This window comes from Passer domesticus, chromosome 32 (genome assembly GCF_036417665.1).
Source record: "Passer domesticus isolate bPasDom1 chromosome 32, bPasDom1.hap1, whole genome shotgun sequence".
Lineage (NCBI taxonomy): Eukaryota > Metazoa > Chordata > Aves > Passeriformes > Passeridae > Passer > Passer domesticus.
In genome coordinates, this window is record NC_087505.1 from 1,210,546 (window position 1) to 1,224,844 (window position 14,299).

Here is a 14,299-nt window from a genome sequence, read left to right on the forward strand (position 1 = left end):
GGATATCTCCCAGATGCAAGGTGCCCCCACAGGCAACTGTGTCTGGTTTGACAGTGCCAAGTGCCTCCTGCAAACTGACATCAGGAACCTGGCCTGGTGAGTTTTGTTTCTCAGGGGAAATGGCATCGTTCGTGTCCAGGGCCCGGTGGCCCGGAGTGGCCGGCTGCCTGCTGAAATTCCGCATGCTTCAGGATATCTCCCAGATGCAAGGTGCCCCCACAGGCAACTGTGTCTGGTTTGAGAGTGCCAAGTGCCTCCTGCAAACTGACATCAGGAACCTGGCCTGGTGAGTTTTGTTTCTCAGGGGAAAGGCCATGGTTCGTGTCCAGGGCCCGGTGGCCCGGAGTGGCCGGCTGCCTGCTGAAATTCCGCATGCTTCAGGATATCTCCCAGATGCAAGGTGCCCCCACAGGCAACTGTGTCTGGTTTGAGAGTGCCAAGTGCCTCCTGCAAACTGACATCAGGAACCTGGCCTGGTGAGTTTTGTTTCTCAGGGGAAAGGGCATCGTTCGTGTCCAGGGCCCGGTGGCCCGGAGTGGCCGGCTGCCTGCTGAAATTCCGCATGGTTCAGGATATCTCCCAGATGCAAGGTGCCCCCACAGGCAACTGTGTCTGGTTTGACAGTGCCAAGTGCCTCCTGCAAACTGACATCAGGAACCTGGCCTGGTGAGTTTTGTTTCTCAGGGGAAAGGCCATGGTTCGTGTCCAGGGCCCGGTGGCCCGGAGTGGCCGGCTGCCTGCTGAAATTCCGCATGCTTCAGGATATCTCCCAGATGCAAGGTGCCCCCACAGGCAACTGTGTCTGGTTTGACAGTGCCAAGTGCCTCCTGCAAACTGACATCAGGAACCTGGCCTGGTGAGTTTTTTTTCTCAGGGGAAAGGGCATCGTTCGTGTCCAGGGCCCGGTGGCCCGGAGTGACCGGCTGCCTGCTGAAATTCCGCATGCTTCAGGATATCTCCCAGATGCAAGGTGCCCCCACAGGCAACTGTGTCTGGTTTGACAGTGCCAAGTGCCTCCTGCAAACTGACATCAGGAACCTCGCCTGGTGAGTTTTGTTTCTCAGGGGAAAGGCCATGGTTCGTGTCCAGGGCCCGGTGGCCCGGAGTGGCCGGCTGCCTGCTGAAATTCCGCATGCTTCAGGATATCTCCCAGATGCAAGGTGCCCCCACAGGCAACTGTGTCTGGTTTGACAGTGCCAAGTGCCTCCTGCAAACTGACATCAGGAACCTGGCCTGGTGAGTTTTGTTTCTCAGGGGAAAGGCCATCGTTTGTGTCCAGGGCCCGGTGGCCCGGAGTGGCCGGCTGCCTGCTGAAATTCCGCATGCTTCAGGATATCTCCCAGATGCAAGGTGCCCCCACAGGCAACTGTGTCTGGTTTGAGAGTGCCAAGTGCCTCCTGCAAACTGACATCAGGAACCTGGCCTGGTGAGTTTTGTTTCTCAGGGGAAAGGGCATGGTTCGTGTCCAGGGCCCGGTGGCCCGGAGTGGCCGGCTGCCTGCTGAAATTCCGCATGCTTCAGGATATCTCCCAGATGCAAGGTGCCCCCACAGGCAACTGTGTCTGGTTTGACACTGCCAAGTGCCTCCTGCAAACTGACATCAGGAACCTGGCCTGGTGAGTTTTGTTTCTCAGGGGAAAGGGCATGGTTCGTGTCCAGGGCCCGGTGGCCCGGAGTGGCCGGCTGCCTGCTGAAATTCCGCATGCTTCAGGATATCTCCCAGATGCAAGGTGCCCCCACAGGCAACTGTGTCTGGTTTGAGAGTGCCAAGTGCCTCCTGCAAACTGACGTCAGGAACCTGGCCTGGTGAGTTTTGTTTCTCAGGGGAAAGGCCATCGTTCGTGTCCAGGGCCCGGTGGCCCGGAGTGGCCGCTGCCTGCTGAAATTCCGCATGCTTCAGGATATCTCCCAGATGCAAGGTGCCCCCACAGGCAACTGTGTCTGGTTTGAGAGTGCCAAGTGCCTCCTGCAAACTGACATCAGGAACCTGGCCTGGTGAGTTTTGTTTCTCAGGGGAAAGGGCATCGTTTGTGTCCAGGGCCCGGTGGCCCGGAGTGGCCGGCTGCCTGCTGAAATTCCGCATGCTTCAGGATATCTCCCAGATGCAAGGTGCCCCCACAGGCAACTGTGTCTGGTTTGAGAGTGCCAAGTGCCTCCTGCAAACTGACATCAGGAACCTGGCCTGGTGAGTTTTGTTTCTCAGGGGAAAGGCCATGGTTCGTGTCCAGGGCCCGGTGGCCCGGAGTGGCCGGCTGCCTGCTGAAATTCCGCATGCTTCAGGATATCTCCCAGATGCAAGGTGCCCCCACAGGCAACTGTGTCTGGTTTGAGAGTGCCAAGTGCCTCCTGCAAACTGACATCAGGAACCTGGCCTGGTGAGTTTTGTTTCTCAGGGGAAAGGGCATCGTTCGTGTCCAGGGCCCGGTGGCCCGGAATGGCCGGCTGCCTGCTGAAATTCCGCATGCTTCAGGATATCTCCCAGATGCAAGGTGCCCCCACAGGCAACTGTGTCTGGTTTGAGAGTGCCAAGTGCCTCCTGCAAACTGACGTCAGGAACCTGGCCTGGTGAGTTTTGTTTCTCAGGGGAAAGGGCATCGTTCGTGTCCAGGGCCCGGTGGCCCGGAGTGGCCGGCTGCCTGCTGAAATTCCGCATGCTTCAGGATATCTCCCAGATGCAAGGTGCCCCCACAGGCAACTGTGTCTGGTTTGAGAGTGCCAAGTGCCTCCTGTAAACTGACATCAGGAACCTGGCCTGGTGAGTTTTGTTTCTCAGGGGAAAGGCCATGGTTTGTGTCCAGGGCCCGGTGGCCCGGAGTGGCCGGCTGCCTGCTGAAATTCCGCATGCTTGAGGATATCTCCCAGATGCAAGGTGCCCCCACAGGCAACTGTGTCTGGTTTGACAGTGCCAAGTGCCTCCTGCAAACTGCCGTCAGGAACCTGGCCTGGTGAGTTTTGTTTCTCAGGGGAAAGGGCATCGTTCGTGTCCAGGGCCCGGTGGCCCGGAGTGGCCGGCTGCCTGCTGAAATTCCGCATGCTTCAGGATATCTCCCAGATGCAAGGTGCCCCCACAGGCAACTGTGTCTGGTTTGACAGTGCCAAGTGCCTCCTGCAAACTGACATCAGGAACCTGGCCTGGTGAGTTTTGTTTCTCAGGGGAAAGGGCATCGTTTGTGTCCAGGGCCCGGTGGCCCGGAGTGGCCGGCTGCCTGCTGAAATTCCGCATGCTTCAGGATATCTCCCAGATGCAAGGTGCCCCCACAGGCAACTGTGTCTGGTTTGAGAGTGCCAAGTGCCTCCTGCAAACTGACATCAGGAACCTGGCCTGGTGAGTTTTTTTTCTCAGGGGAAAGGGCATCGTTCGTGTCCAGGGCCCGGTGGCCCGGAGTGACCGGCTGCCTGCTGAAATTCCGCATGCTTCAGGATATCTCCCAGATGCAAGGTGCCCCCACAGGCAACTGTGTCTGGTTTGACAGTGCCAAGTGCCTCCTGCAAACTGACATCAGGAACCTGGCCTGGTGAGTTTTGTTTCTCAGGGGAAAGGGCATCGTTTGTGTCCAGGGCCCGGTGGCCCGGAGTGGCCGGCTGCCTGCTGAAATTCCGCATGCTTCAGGATATCTCCCAGATGCAAGGTGCCCCCACAGGCAACTGTGTCTGGTTTGAGAGTGCCAAGTGCCTCCTGCAAACTGACATCAGGAACCTGGCCTGGTGAGTTTTGTTTCTCAGGGGAAAGGGCATGGTTCGTGTCCAGGGCCCGGTGGCCCGGAGTGGCCGGCTGCCTGCTGAAATTCCGCATGCTTCAGGATATCTCCCAGATGCAAGGTGCCCCCACAGGCAACTGTGTCTGGTTTGAGAGTGCCAAGTGCCTCCTGCAAACTGACATCAGGAACCTGGCCTGGTGAGTTTTGTTTCTCAGGGGAAAGGGCATGGTTCGTGTCCAGGGCCCGGTGGCCCGGAGTGGCCGGCTGCCTGCTGAAATTCCGCATGCTTCAGGATATCTCCCAGATGCAAGGTGCCCCCACAGGCAACTGTGTCTGGTTTGAGAGTGCCAAGTGCCTCCTGCAAACTGACATCAGGAACCTGGCCTGGTGAGTTTTGTTTCTCAGGGGAAAGGCCATCGTTCGTGTCCAGGGCCCGGTGGCCCGGAGTGGCCGGCTGCCTGCTGAAATTCCGCATGCTTCAGGATATCTCCCAGATGCAAGGTGCCCCCACAGGCAACTGTGTCTGGTTTGACAGTGCCAAGTGCCTCCTGCAAACTGACATCAGGAACCTGGCCTGGTGAGTTTTGTTTCTCAGGGGAAAGGGCATCGTTCGTGTCCAGGGCCCGGTGGCCCGGAGTGGCCGGCTGCCTGCTGAAATTCCGCATGCTTCAGGATATCTCCCAGATGCAAGGTGCCCCCACAGGCAACTGTGTCTGGTTTGACAGTGCCAAGTGCCTCCTGCAAACTGACATCAGGAACCTGGCCTGGTGAGTTTTGTTTCTCAGGGGAAAGGGCATCGTTCGTGTCCAGGGCCCGGTGGCCCGGAGTGGCCGGCTGCCTGCTGAAATTCCGCATGCTTCAGGATATCTCCCAGATGCAAGGTGCCCCCACAGGCAACTGTGTCTGGTTTGAGAGTGCCAAGTGCCTCCTGCAAACTGACATCAGGAACCTGGCCTGGTGAGTTTTGTTTCTCAGGGGAAAGGCCATGGTTCGTGTCCAGGGCCCGGTGGCCCGGAGTGGCCGGCTGCCTGCTGAAATTCCGCATGCTTCAGGATATCTCCCAGATGCAAGGTGCCCCCACAGGCAACTGTGTCTGGTTTGAGAGTGCCAAGTGCCTCCTGCAAACTGACATCAGGAACCTGGCCTGGTGAGTTTTGTTTCTCAGGGGAAAGGGCATGGTTCGTGTCCAGGGCCCGGTGGCCCGGAGTGGCCGGCTGCCTGCTGAAATTCCGCATGCTTGAGGATATCTCCCAGATGCAAGGTGCCCCCACAGGCAACTGTGTCTGGTTTGACAGTGCCAAGTGCCTCCTGCAAACTGACATCAGGAACCTGGCCTGGTGAGTTTTGTTTCTGTGGGGAAAGGGCATCGTTCGTGTCCAGGGCCCGGTGGCCCGGAGTGGCCGGCTGCCTGCTGAAATTCCGCATGCTTCAGGATATCTCCCAGATGCAAGGTGCCCCCACAGGCAACTGTGTCTGGTTTGAGAGTGCCAAGTGCCTCCTGCAAACTGACATCAGGAACCTGGCCTGGTGAGTTTTGTTTCTCAGGGGAAAGGCCATGGTTCGTGTCCAGGGCCCGGTGGCCCGGAGTGGCCGGCTGCCTGCTGAAATTCCGCATGCTTCAGGATATCTCCCAGATGCAAGGTGCCCCCACAGGCAACTGTGTCTGGTTTGGCAGTGCCAAGTGCCTGCTGCAAACTGACATCAGGAACCTGGCCTGGTGAGTTTTGTTTCTCCGGGGAAAGGGCATGGTTCGTGTGTCCTGGAGCATCCCAGAGCATCCCAAATGTTCTGGAGCATTCCAGGAGCATCCCAAAGGGTCCTGGAGCCTCCCAGAGTGTCCAGAAGCATCCCAAAGGGCGCATTTGGTATTTGGGGCTGGAAAATGTGGGGTTCTGTGGGCTCAGCTCCTCCCTGCTCTCCATCCTCACCATCCTTCACCCCTGGCTCAAGCTCAAGCCGTAGTTTTTGGGGGATTTTGGGGGGATGTGGTACCTTTGGAGGTGACTGATTGGTGCCATTCTTGTCATTCCTGACTCTTTGGAACCACAGAGTCCCAGTGTTGGATCCCACAGGGACATCAGCCCCCAAAATGTGATTTTTCCCATTGACTTTTCCAGCAATTTTAGGGAAAAAAATAGGGATTGAACATTCCCACTTTCTGTCTGGGAAGAGCCTTTCACCTGGAGCCGGCTAACAGGGAAGATTTGGGGCTGGAAAACATGGAATTTGGGGCTGGAAAACATGGAATTTGGGGCTGGAAAATGTGGGATTTGGGGCTGGAAAATGTGGGATTTGGGGCTGGAAAATGTGGATTTGGGGCTGGAAAATGTGGGATTTGGGGCTGGAAAATACGGATTGCTGAAAGTTTCTCGTGGTTTTTTTGGGGGAAAATGGGGTTGGGGTGGTTCTGGTACCAGATAATGGATCCAACCCCAAATAGTTCGGACAATTTTTTCCTGCCTTATAAAAAAATCTGAGTGCAGGGAGTGGGGAATGGGGAAAAGAATTGTCAGGAATAAATAAATCCATGGTTTTGGGGGGAAATTCAGGCAGGGTCTGCGAGAGCAGGAATTTTTGGGAGCTGGGAATTGTTAAATTATTAAATTAAAGGTTGTCCTTGGGTCTGTCCTTGGGAGAGCAGGAATTTTTGGGAGCAGGATTGAAGGCTAAACCTGGTTCTGGTGCCCCTAAACCTGGTTCTGGTGCCCCTAAACCTGGTTCTGATCCCCTTAAACCTGGTTCTGATCCCCTTAAACCTGGTTCTGGTGCCCCTAAACCTGGTTTTGGTGCCCCTAAACCTGGTTCTGGTGCCCCTAAACCTGGTTCTGATCCCCCTAAACCTGGTTCTGATCCCCTTAAACCTGGTTCTGGTGCCCCTAAACCTGGTTCTGGTGCCCCTAAACCTGGTTCTGATCCCCCTAAACCTGGTTCTGGTGCTAAACCTGGTTCTGATCCCACCTAAACCTGGTTCTGATCCCCTTAAACCTGGTTCTGATCCCCTTAAACCTGGTTCTAAACCCTCCTAAACCTGGTTCTGGTGCCCCCCTAACCCTGCCCCTGAACTGGGAGCACTGGTCCGAACTGGGAATGCTGAACTGGGCTGTACTGGGAATGCTGAACTGGGGGCACTGGGCTGAGCCGGCTGCCCCGTGCCTCAGTTTCCCCCTGTCAGTCTCCCCGTGCCTCAGTCTCACCGTGCCTCAGTTTCCCCATGCTCGGTCTTCCCGTGCCTCAGTTTCCCCCTGTCAGTCTCCCCGTGCCTCAGTCTCCCCATGCCTCAGTTTCCCCGTGCCTCTGTCTGTCTGTCCCGGCGCTGCACAGTCGCTGTTTGTCCATTTTTCTCCTCATTCCTTGAGCTTCTTTTTAATTTTTTTTTTTTAATTCCTGCCCTTCCCGCAGCCCCTGGCAGCACAAGTTTCCCTCTGTCCCAAAACCGCCGGGTTGGAATTTTTCCCTTTTTATGTTTTTATTTTTTTTTTTTATTTTATTTTTTTTAACTCAGCCCGGCTGGTGGCAGTGTCACCCTGAGGACGTGGCAACCCAAAATCCGCCCAAAATCCACCCAAAACCCCCCCCAAAATCCACCCAAAACCCCCCCAAAATCCACCCCAAAATCCACCCCAAAATCCACCCCAAAATCCACCCCAAAATCCACCCCAAAATCCACCCCAAAATCCACCCCAAAATCCACCCCAAAATTCACCCAAAATTCACCCAAAATTCACCCAAAATTCACCCAAAATTCACCCAAAATTCACCCAAAATTCACCCAAAATTCACCCAAAATTCACCCAAAACCCCCCCAAAATTCATCCAAAACCCTCCCAAAACCCTCCCAAAACCCGCCCAAAACCCGCCCAAAACCCCCCCAAAATCCACCCAAAATCCACCCAAAATCCGCCCAAAATCCACCCAAACCCCCCCAAAATTCCTTTTTCCCCCTGCCTGTCCCCAGGGGAATTTCCTGCTGTCACCGCCACCTCTGTGGAAAAAATTCCGATTTTCCCCCCTCATTTTTCCCATAAAAAAAGTGAAAAAAATCCCCTTCGAGCACCCAGAACCCCCCAAAAAATAAAAATCCCGCGCCCGCCTCCTCCCTTCTCCTTTTTTCCTGTTTTTTACCACTTTGCCTGGTTTTTTCCCTGAAATTTTACCTCCCCCCACCCCAAAACCGCATTTATTTTTAGCAGCCAATTGGAGACGAAGGCGGAGGGAAAAATAAACTGGAAAAAAAAAAGAGGCAAAAAACCCCAAAATCGGGATTTTGCCGGAGCTGCAGCGATGGGGGGGAAGCGGGGGCTGCTCCTGGCGCTGCTCCTGCTCCCAGGTAACCCCAAAAATTCACTTTATTTTGGGGGATTTTGGGGTTTTTTCCAGGCTGGGATTTGGGATTTGGGATGAAATTGGGGTTGGGGTTTGGATGGAGCGAGTGCGGCCACGTGGGGCTCCCTGCTCCTCCTCGCTCTTGGAATTTCGGGGGGGTTTTGGGGTAAAACCGACCGGTTTTGGTCAATTCCCCCTTCAGAATTTATTTAGGAGCTTTTTGAGGGGGAAAAAACACCAAAATCTCTTTAAAATTGACCAGTTTTGGTGATTTTCCCCCCACTTAATTTATTTTTGAGCTTTTTTGGAGGGAGAAAACACCAAAATCTCTTTAAAACCAGCGAATTTTGGTAATTTGTCCCCTCCTGATTTATTTTGGAGTTTCTTTAGAGGGAAAAAAACACCAAAATCTCTTTAAAATTGACCAATTTTGGTGATTTTCCCCCCACTTAATTTATTTTTGAGCTTTTTTGGAGGGAGAAGACTCCAAAATCTCTTTAAAATTGACCAAATTTTGGCAATTCCCCCCTTCTGATTTATTTTGGAGGGAAATAAACACCAAAATCCCTTTAAAATTGACCACTTTTGAATTTTCAGGGGGGTTTTTGGGGTAAAAACGGCCAGTTTTGGTCATTTCCCCCCTCTTAATTTATTTTTGAGCTTTTTTGGAGGGAAAAAACACCAAAATCTCTTTAAAATTGACCAATTTTAGTCATTTCCCCCACTTAGTTTATTTTGGAGTTTTTTGAGAGGGAAAAAACACCAAAATCCCTTTAAAATTGACCAAATTTTGGCAATTTCCCCCCTCCTAGTTTATTTTGGAGGAAAAAAACACCAAAATCTCTTTAAAATTGACCAATTTTGGTGATTTTCCCCCTTCCTAATTTATTTTGGAGCTTTTTGAGAGGGAAAAAACACCAAAATCTCTTTAAAATTGACCAATTTTAGTCATTTCTCCCTCATAATTTATTTTGGAGTTTTTTGAGAGAGAGAAAACACCAAAATCTCTTGAAAATTGACCAAATTTTGGCAATTTCCCCCCTCCTGATTCATTTTGGAGGAAAAAGCACCAAAATCCCTTTGGGTTCAGGGCGGGCTCGAGGCGGGGAAGCGGAACTCGTAAGGGGAACTGAAACCCGGAATTTTAAATGGAAAAGTCTTATTTTTAATGGGGATTTTTTGGGGAAAAAAAAGGCAAAAAAGGGATTTTCCACCCCCTCGACCTCGGCAGGGCTCGCCCGGGGGTTCAACATCGACGTGGGGCGGCCGAGGCTCTTCCGGGGGCCACCGGAGTCCCAGTTTGGCTACCGGGTGCTGCAGCGGGGGGGCCGCGGGGACAGGTGGTGAGTGAGCCCGGGGAAACTGAGGCACGGCCGGGAAACTGAGGCAGGGAAGGGAAACTGAGGCACGGACGGGGAAACTGAGGCAGGAACGGGGAAAAAATGAGGGGGGAAAGGGGAAACTGAGGCACGGCTGGGGAAACTGAGGCACGGCTGGGGAAACTGAGGCACGGCAGGGGAAACTGAGGGGGAACAGGGAAACTGAGGCACGGCAGGGGAAACTGAGGGGGGAACAGGGAAACTGAGGCATGGCAGGGGAAACTGAGGCAGGAAAGGGAAACTGAGGCAGGAAAGGGGAAACTGAGGGGGGAACGGGGAAAAAATGAGGCGGGAAAGGGGAACCTGAGGGAGGAATGGGGAAATTGAGGGAGGAAAGGGGAAACTGAGGCACGAGTGGGAAACTGAGGGGGGAAAGGGGAAACTGAGGCAGGAACGGGAAAAAATGAGGCGGGAAAGGGGAAACTGAGTCAGGAAAGGGTAAATTGCAATGGGGAGAGGGAAAAGGGGTGGGGAAAAGGAAATCAAGGCAGGGATGGGGAAACTGAGGGGGGAAGGGGAAACTGAGGCAGGAATGAAAAAAATGAGGGAGGAACGGGGAAAAATGAGGCAGAAACGGGGAAACTGAGGCAGGAAAGGGGAAACTGAGGCACGGACGGGGAAACTGAGGGGGGAACGGGAAAAAATGAGGGGGGAAAGGGGAAACTGAGGGGGAAAGGGGAAACTGAGGCACGGACGGGGAAACTGAGGGAGGAACGGGGAAACTGAGGCGGGAAGGGACTTTGTAAAAGAGAAACTGAGGCAGGGAGGGGAGGGAGGGCGGTTGGGGCTGGGAAGGGGAAGCACGGGAGGGGCAGGAGGCTGCGGCCGGACAGACAGACAGACAGACGTGGGTGGCACAGCCTGGCACGGTGCCCCCCTCCCTAAAAAACACGCGGCCGGCTGTGTCCAGGCTGGGTGGGGGGACATCCCCGGTGTCCCCTGGGTCCCCCCCCACCCCTTTTTGTCCCCCCCAGGCTCCTGGTGGGGGCCCCGTGGGACGGCGACGGCCGAGGTGACGTCTACAAGTGCCACATGGGACCCCAGAACTCCTCCTGTGCCAAGGCCAACCTCGGTACCGGGGCTGGGGGGGACATCTGGGGTGCCCCCGGGGGCTTGGGGGGTGCCCCCGGGGCTTTGGGGGTGCCAGGGGCCACCAGAGTCCCAGTTTGGCTACTGGGGGGGGTGATGGGGACAAGAAGTGGGTGAGGCCCGGGGGACAAAAGGGACAAGGGGAAACTGAGGCAGGAGTGGGGGAAACTGAGGCAGGAGTGGGGGAAACTGAGGCAGGAGTGGGGGAAACTGAGGCAGGAGTGGGGAAACTGAGGCAGGAGTGGGGAAACTGAGGCAGGAAAGGTGGGGAGAGGGGGTTTGAGGGGTGTCCCTGTGGTTTTAGGGAGTCCCTGGGGGTTTGAAGGGTCCCTGTGGTTTTGGGGGTTCTCTGTGTATTTGGGGGCTCCCTGTGGTTTTGGGGGCTCCCTATGGATTTGGGGGTTCCCTGTGGGTTTCCTGTGGGTTTGGGGGTTCCCTGTGGACTTTGGGGTTCCCTGTGGGTTTGGGGGTCCCTTTGGATTTGGGGGTCCCTGAGGATTTGAGGGGTCCCTGTGGTTTTTGGGGGGTTCTCTGTGTATTTGGGGGCTCCCTGTGGATTTGGGGGTTCCCTGTGGCTTTGGCGGTTCCCTGTGGGTTTGGGGGTTCCCGTGGGTTTGGGGTCCCTGTAGGTTTGGGGGTTCCCTATGGGTTTGGGGGTTCCTTGGGGGTTCCCTGTGGATTTGAGGGGTCCCTGTGGCTTTGGGGGTTCCCTGGGGGTTCCTTGTGGACTTTGGGATTCCCTGTGTATTTGGGGGTTCCCTGTGTATTTGGGGGTTCCCTGTGGACTTTGGGATTCCCCGTGGGTTTGGGGGTCCCTTTGGATTTGGGGGTTTCCTGGGGGTTCCCTGGGGGTTCCCTGTGGTTTTAGGGTTCCCTGTGGGGTTGGGGATTCCCTGGAGGTTCCCTGTGGCTTTGGGGTCCCTGTGGACTTTGGGATTCCCTATGGTTTTGGGGGTTCTCTGTGTATTTGGGGGTCCCTGTGGGTTTTGGGGTTCCCTATGGGTTTAGGGGGTCCCTGTGGATTTGGAGGGTCCCTGTGGGTTTGGGGATCCCTATGGATTTGGGGGTTCTCTGGAGGTTCCCTGTGGGTTTGGGGGTTCCCTGGGAGTTCCCGGGGGATTTGGGGTCCCTATGGGTTTAGGGGGTTCCCCGTGGGTTTGGGGGTCCCTGGGGGGTTGGGGGTTCTCTGTGTATTTGGGGATTCCCTGTGGCTTTGGGGGTTCCCTGTGGACTTTGGGATTCCCCGTGGGTTTGGGGGTCCCTTTGGATTTGGGGGTTTCCTGGGGGTTCCCTGGGGGTTCCCTGTAGTTTTAGGGTTCCCTATGGGTTTAGGGGTTCCCTGGGGGTTCCCCGCGGGTTTGGGGTCCCTGTGGGTTTGGGGTTTCCGTGAGTTTGGGGGTTCCCTGTGGACTTTGGGGGTTCCCCGTGGATTTGGGGTCCCTGTGGCTTTGGGGGGGTTCCCTGTGGCTTTGGGGGCTCCCCGGCGCTTCAAGGGATATTTTGGGGCTCCCCCTGCCTCTGACCCTCCCCGTTCCAGTACGGGGAGCCCCCCCAGCCCCAGCCCAGCCCCTGCTGAGCTTTTCGGGGTCCCCGTTTTCGCCCCCGCTGTCCCCCAGGCGCTGCCGTGCCGTGGCTCAGCAGCAGCGCCGGCCACCTCGGCATGACCCTGGCAGACTCCGAGGACGGCGGGGTCGTGGTGAGCCGAGGGAAACTGAGGCAGGGCGGGGGGGGTGACATCGGCGTGACGTCAGCGTGACATCAGCGTGACGTCACCGCCGTCCCCAAGGCGTGTGCCCCGCTGTGGTCGCAGGAATGTGGCACCTCCGTGTTCAGCACCGGCCGCTGCCTCCGGCTGGACCGGGAGCTCCGGCCCGTGGGCACCGTGGCACCCACAGCGCAGCGTGAGTGGGGTTGGCACGCCCTGGGCGCCGCCGGGCCGTGCCACCCCCGCTGTCACCGTGTCCCCTGCCAGGCTGCCCCACCTTCATGGACATCGTCGTGGTGCTGGACGGCTCCAACAGCATCTACCCCTGGGAGGAGGTGCAGGCGTTCCTGGGCAACATCCTGGGCCGCTTCTTCGTCGGGCCCGGGCAGACCCAGGTCAGGGCGGGGCGCCCTGGTGGCACCGCGGTGTGCCCGGGACTGGGGGTGTCCCCAGGGCTGGGGGGGTGTCCCCAGGGCTAGGGGATTGTCCCCAGGGCAAGGTGACTGTCTCCAGGGCAGTGCTGTTGTACTTGGGGTGATGGCATTGTCCCTTGGGGTGATGGCATTACCCCTGGGGTGATGGCACCTGGTGTGGCACCTTGGTGGCACCATGGTGTCCCCAGGGCTGGGGGGGTGTCCCCAGGGCTAGGGGATTGTCCCCAGGGCAAGGTGACTGTCTCCAAGGCAGTGCTGTTGTCCTTGGGGTGATGGCATTGTCATTGGAAAGGTGGCACCTGGTGTGGCACCTTGGTGGCACCACGGTGTGCCCAGGGCTGGGGGACTGTCCCCAAGGCTGGGGGGGTGTCTCCAGGGCTGTGCTGTTGTCCTTGGGGTGGTGGCATTGTCATTGGAAAGGTGGCACCTGGTGTGGCACCTTGGTGGCACCATGGTGTCCCCAGGGCTGGGGGGTGTCCCCAGGGCAGTGCTGTTGTCCTTGGGGTGATGGCATTGTCCCTTGGGGTGATGGCATCGCCCCTGGGGTGATGGCATTGTTGGAGTGATGGCACCTGGTTGGCACCTTGGTGGCACCAGGGTGTCCCCAGGGCTGGGATGGTGTCCCCAGGGCTGGGGGGGTGTCTCCAGGGCAAGGGGGGGTGTCCCCAGGGCAGTGCTGTTGTCCTTGGGGTGATGGCATTGTCCTCTGGGGTGATGGCGTTGTCCCTGGGGTGATGGCATTGTCATTGGAAAGGTGGCACCTGGTGTGGCACCTTGGTGGCACCACGGTGTCCCCAGGGCAAGGTGACTGTCCTCAGGGCAATGCTGTTGTCCTTGGGGTAGTGCCAGTCTTGGGATGATGGCATTGTCCCCTGGGGTGATGGCATCGTTCCTTGGGGTGATGGCATTGTCCTCCCGGGGGATTTGAGGGTTCCCCATGAACTTTGGGGATTCCCTGGGGATTTGAGGGATGTCCCTGTGGGTTTGGGGGTTCCCTGTGGGTTCCCTGTGGGTTTGGGGGATATTTTGGGGTTCCCTCTGACCCTCCCCATTGCAGGTGGGGGTGCTGCAGTACAGGGAGCACCTGGTGCAGGAGTGGGCTCTGGGGCAGCACCCTGGGGAATTGGGGGGTCCCGGTGGGTTTTTGGGGATGTTCCTGTGGTTTTGGGGGATATTTTGGGGTTCCCTCTGACCCTGCCCATTGCAGGTGGGGGTGCTGCAGTACAGGGAGCACCTGGTGCAGGAGTGGGCTCTGGGGCAGCACCCTGGGGAATTGAGGGGTCCCGGTGGGTTTTTGGGGATGTTCCTGTGGGTTTGGGGGATTTTTTGGGGTTCCCTCTGACCCTGCCCGTTGCAGGTGGGGGTGCTGCAGTACGGGGAGCACGTGGTGCAGGAGTGGGCTCTGGGGCAGCACCCTGGGGAATTGAGGGATCCCCGTGGGTTTGGGGGTTCCCAGTGGTTTTGGGGGATATTTTGGGGTTCACTCTGGCTCTCCCCGTTGCAGGTGGGGGTGCTGCAGTACGGGGAGCACGTGGTGCAGGAGTGGGCGCTGGGGCAGCACCCCACGGCCCAGAGGCTGCTGGAGGCCGCGCGGAACCTGACGCGGCAGGAGGGGAGGGAGACCAGGACGGCCATGGCCATCCGGGAGGCATGGTGGGCTCGGGGGGATCG

The 14,299-nt window shown here is 57.0% G+C and overlaps 1 protein-coding gene across 1 annotated transcript in view; it reads left to right on the forward strand.

Annotated features, from left to right (window-relative positions):
* Positions 1-7,683: 7,683 nt before the first annotated feature.
* The window catches only part of ITGA10 (integrin subunit alpha 10), a 30,114-nt gene continuing 23,498 nt past the window's right edge, over positions 7,684-14,299 (forward strand). Inside the window, 7 exon segments of the mRNA XM_064401460.1 lie at positions 7,684-8,025; positions 9,253-9,364; positions 10,375-10,472; positions 12,106-12,185; positions 12,276-12,390; positions 12,462-12,589; positions 14,133-14,281. Of these exon segments, the coding sequence (XP_064257530.1) occupies positions 7,980-8,025; positions 9,253-9,364; positions 10,375-10,472; positions 12,106-12,185; positions 12,276-12,390; positions 12,462-12,589; positions 14,133-14,281 (728 nt within the window). The 5' untranslated portion in view covers positions 7,684-7,979.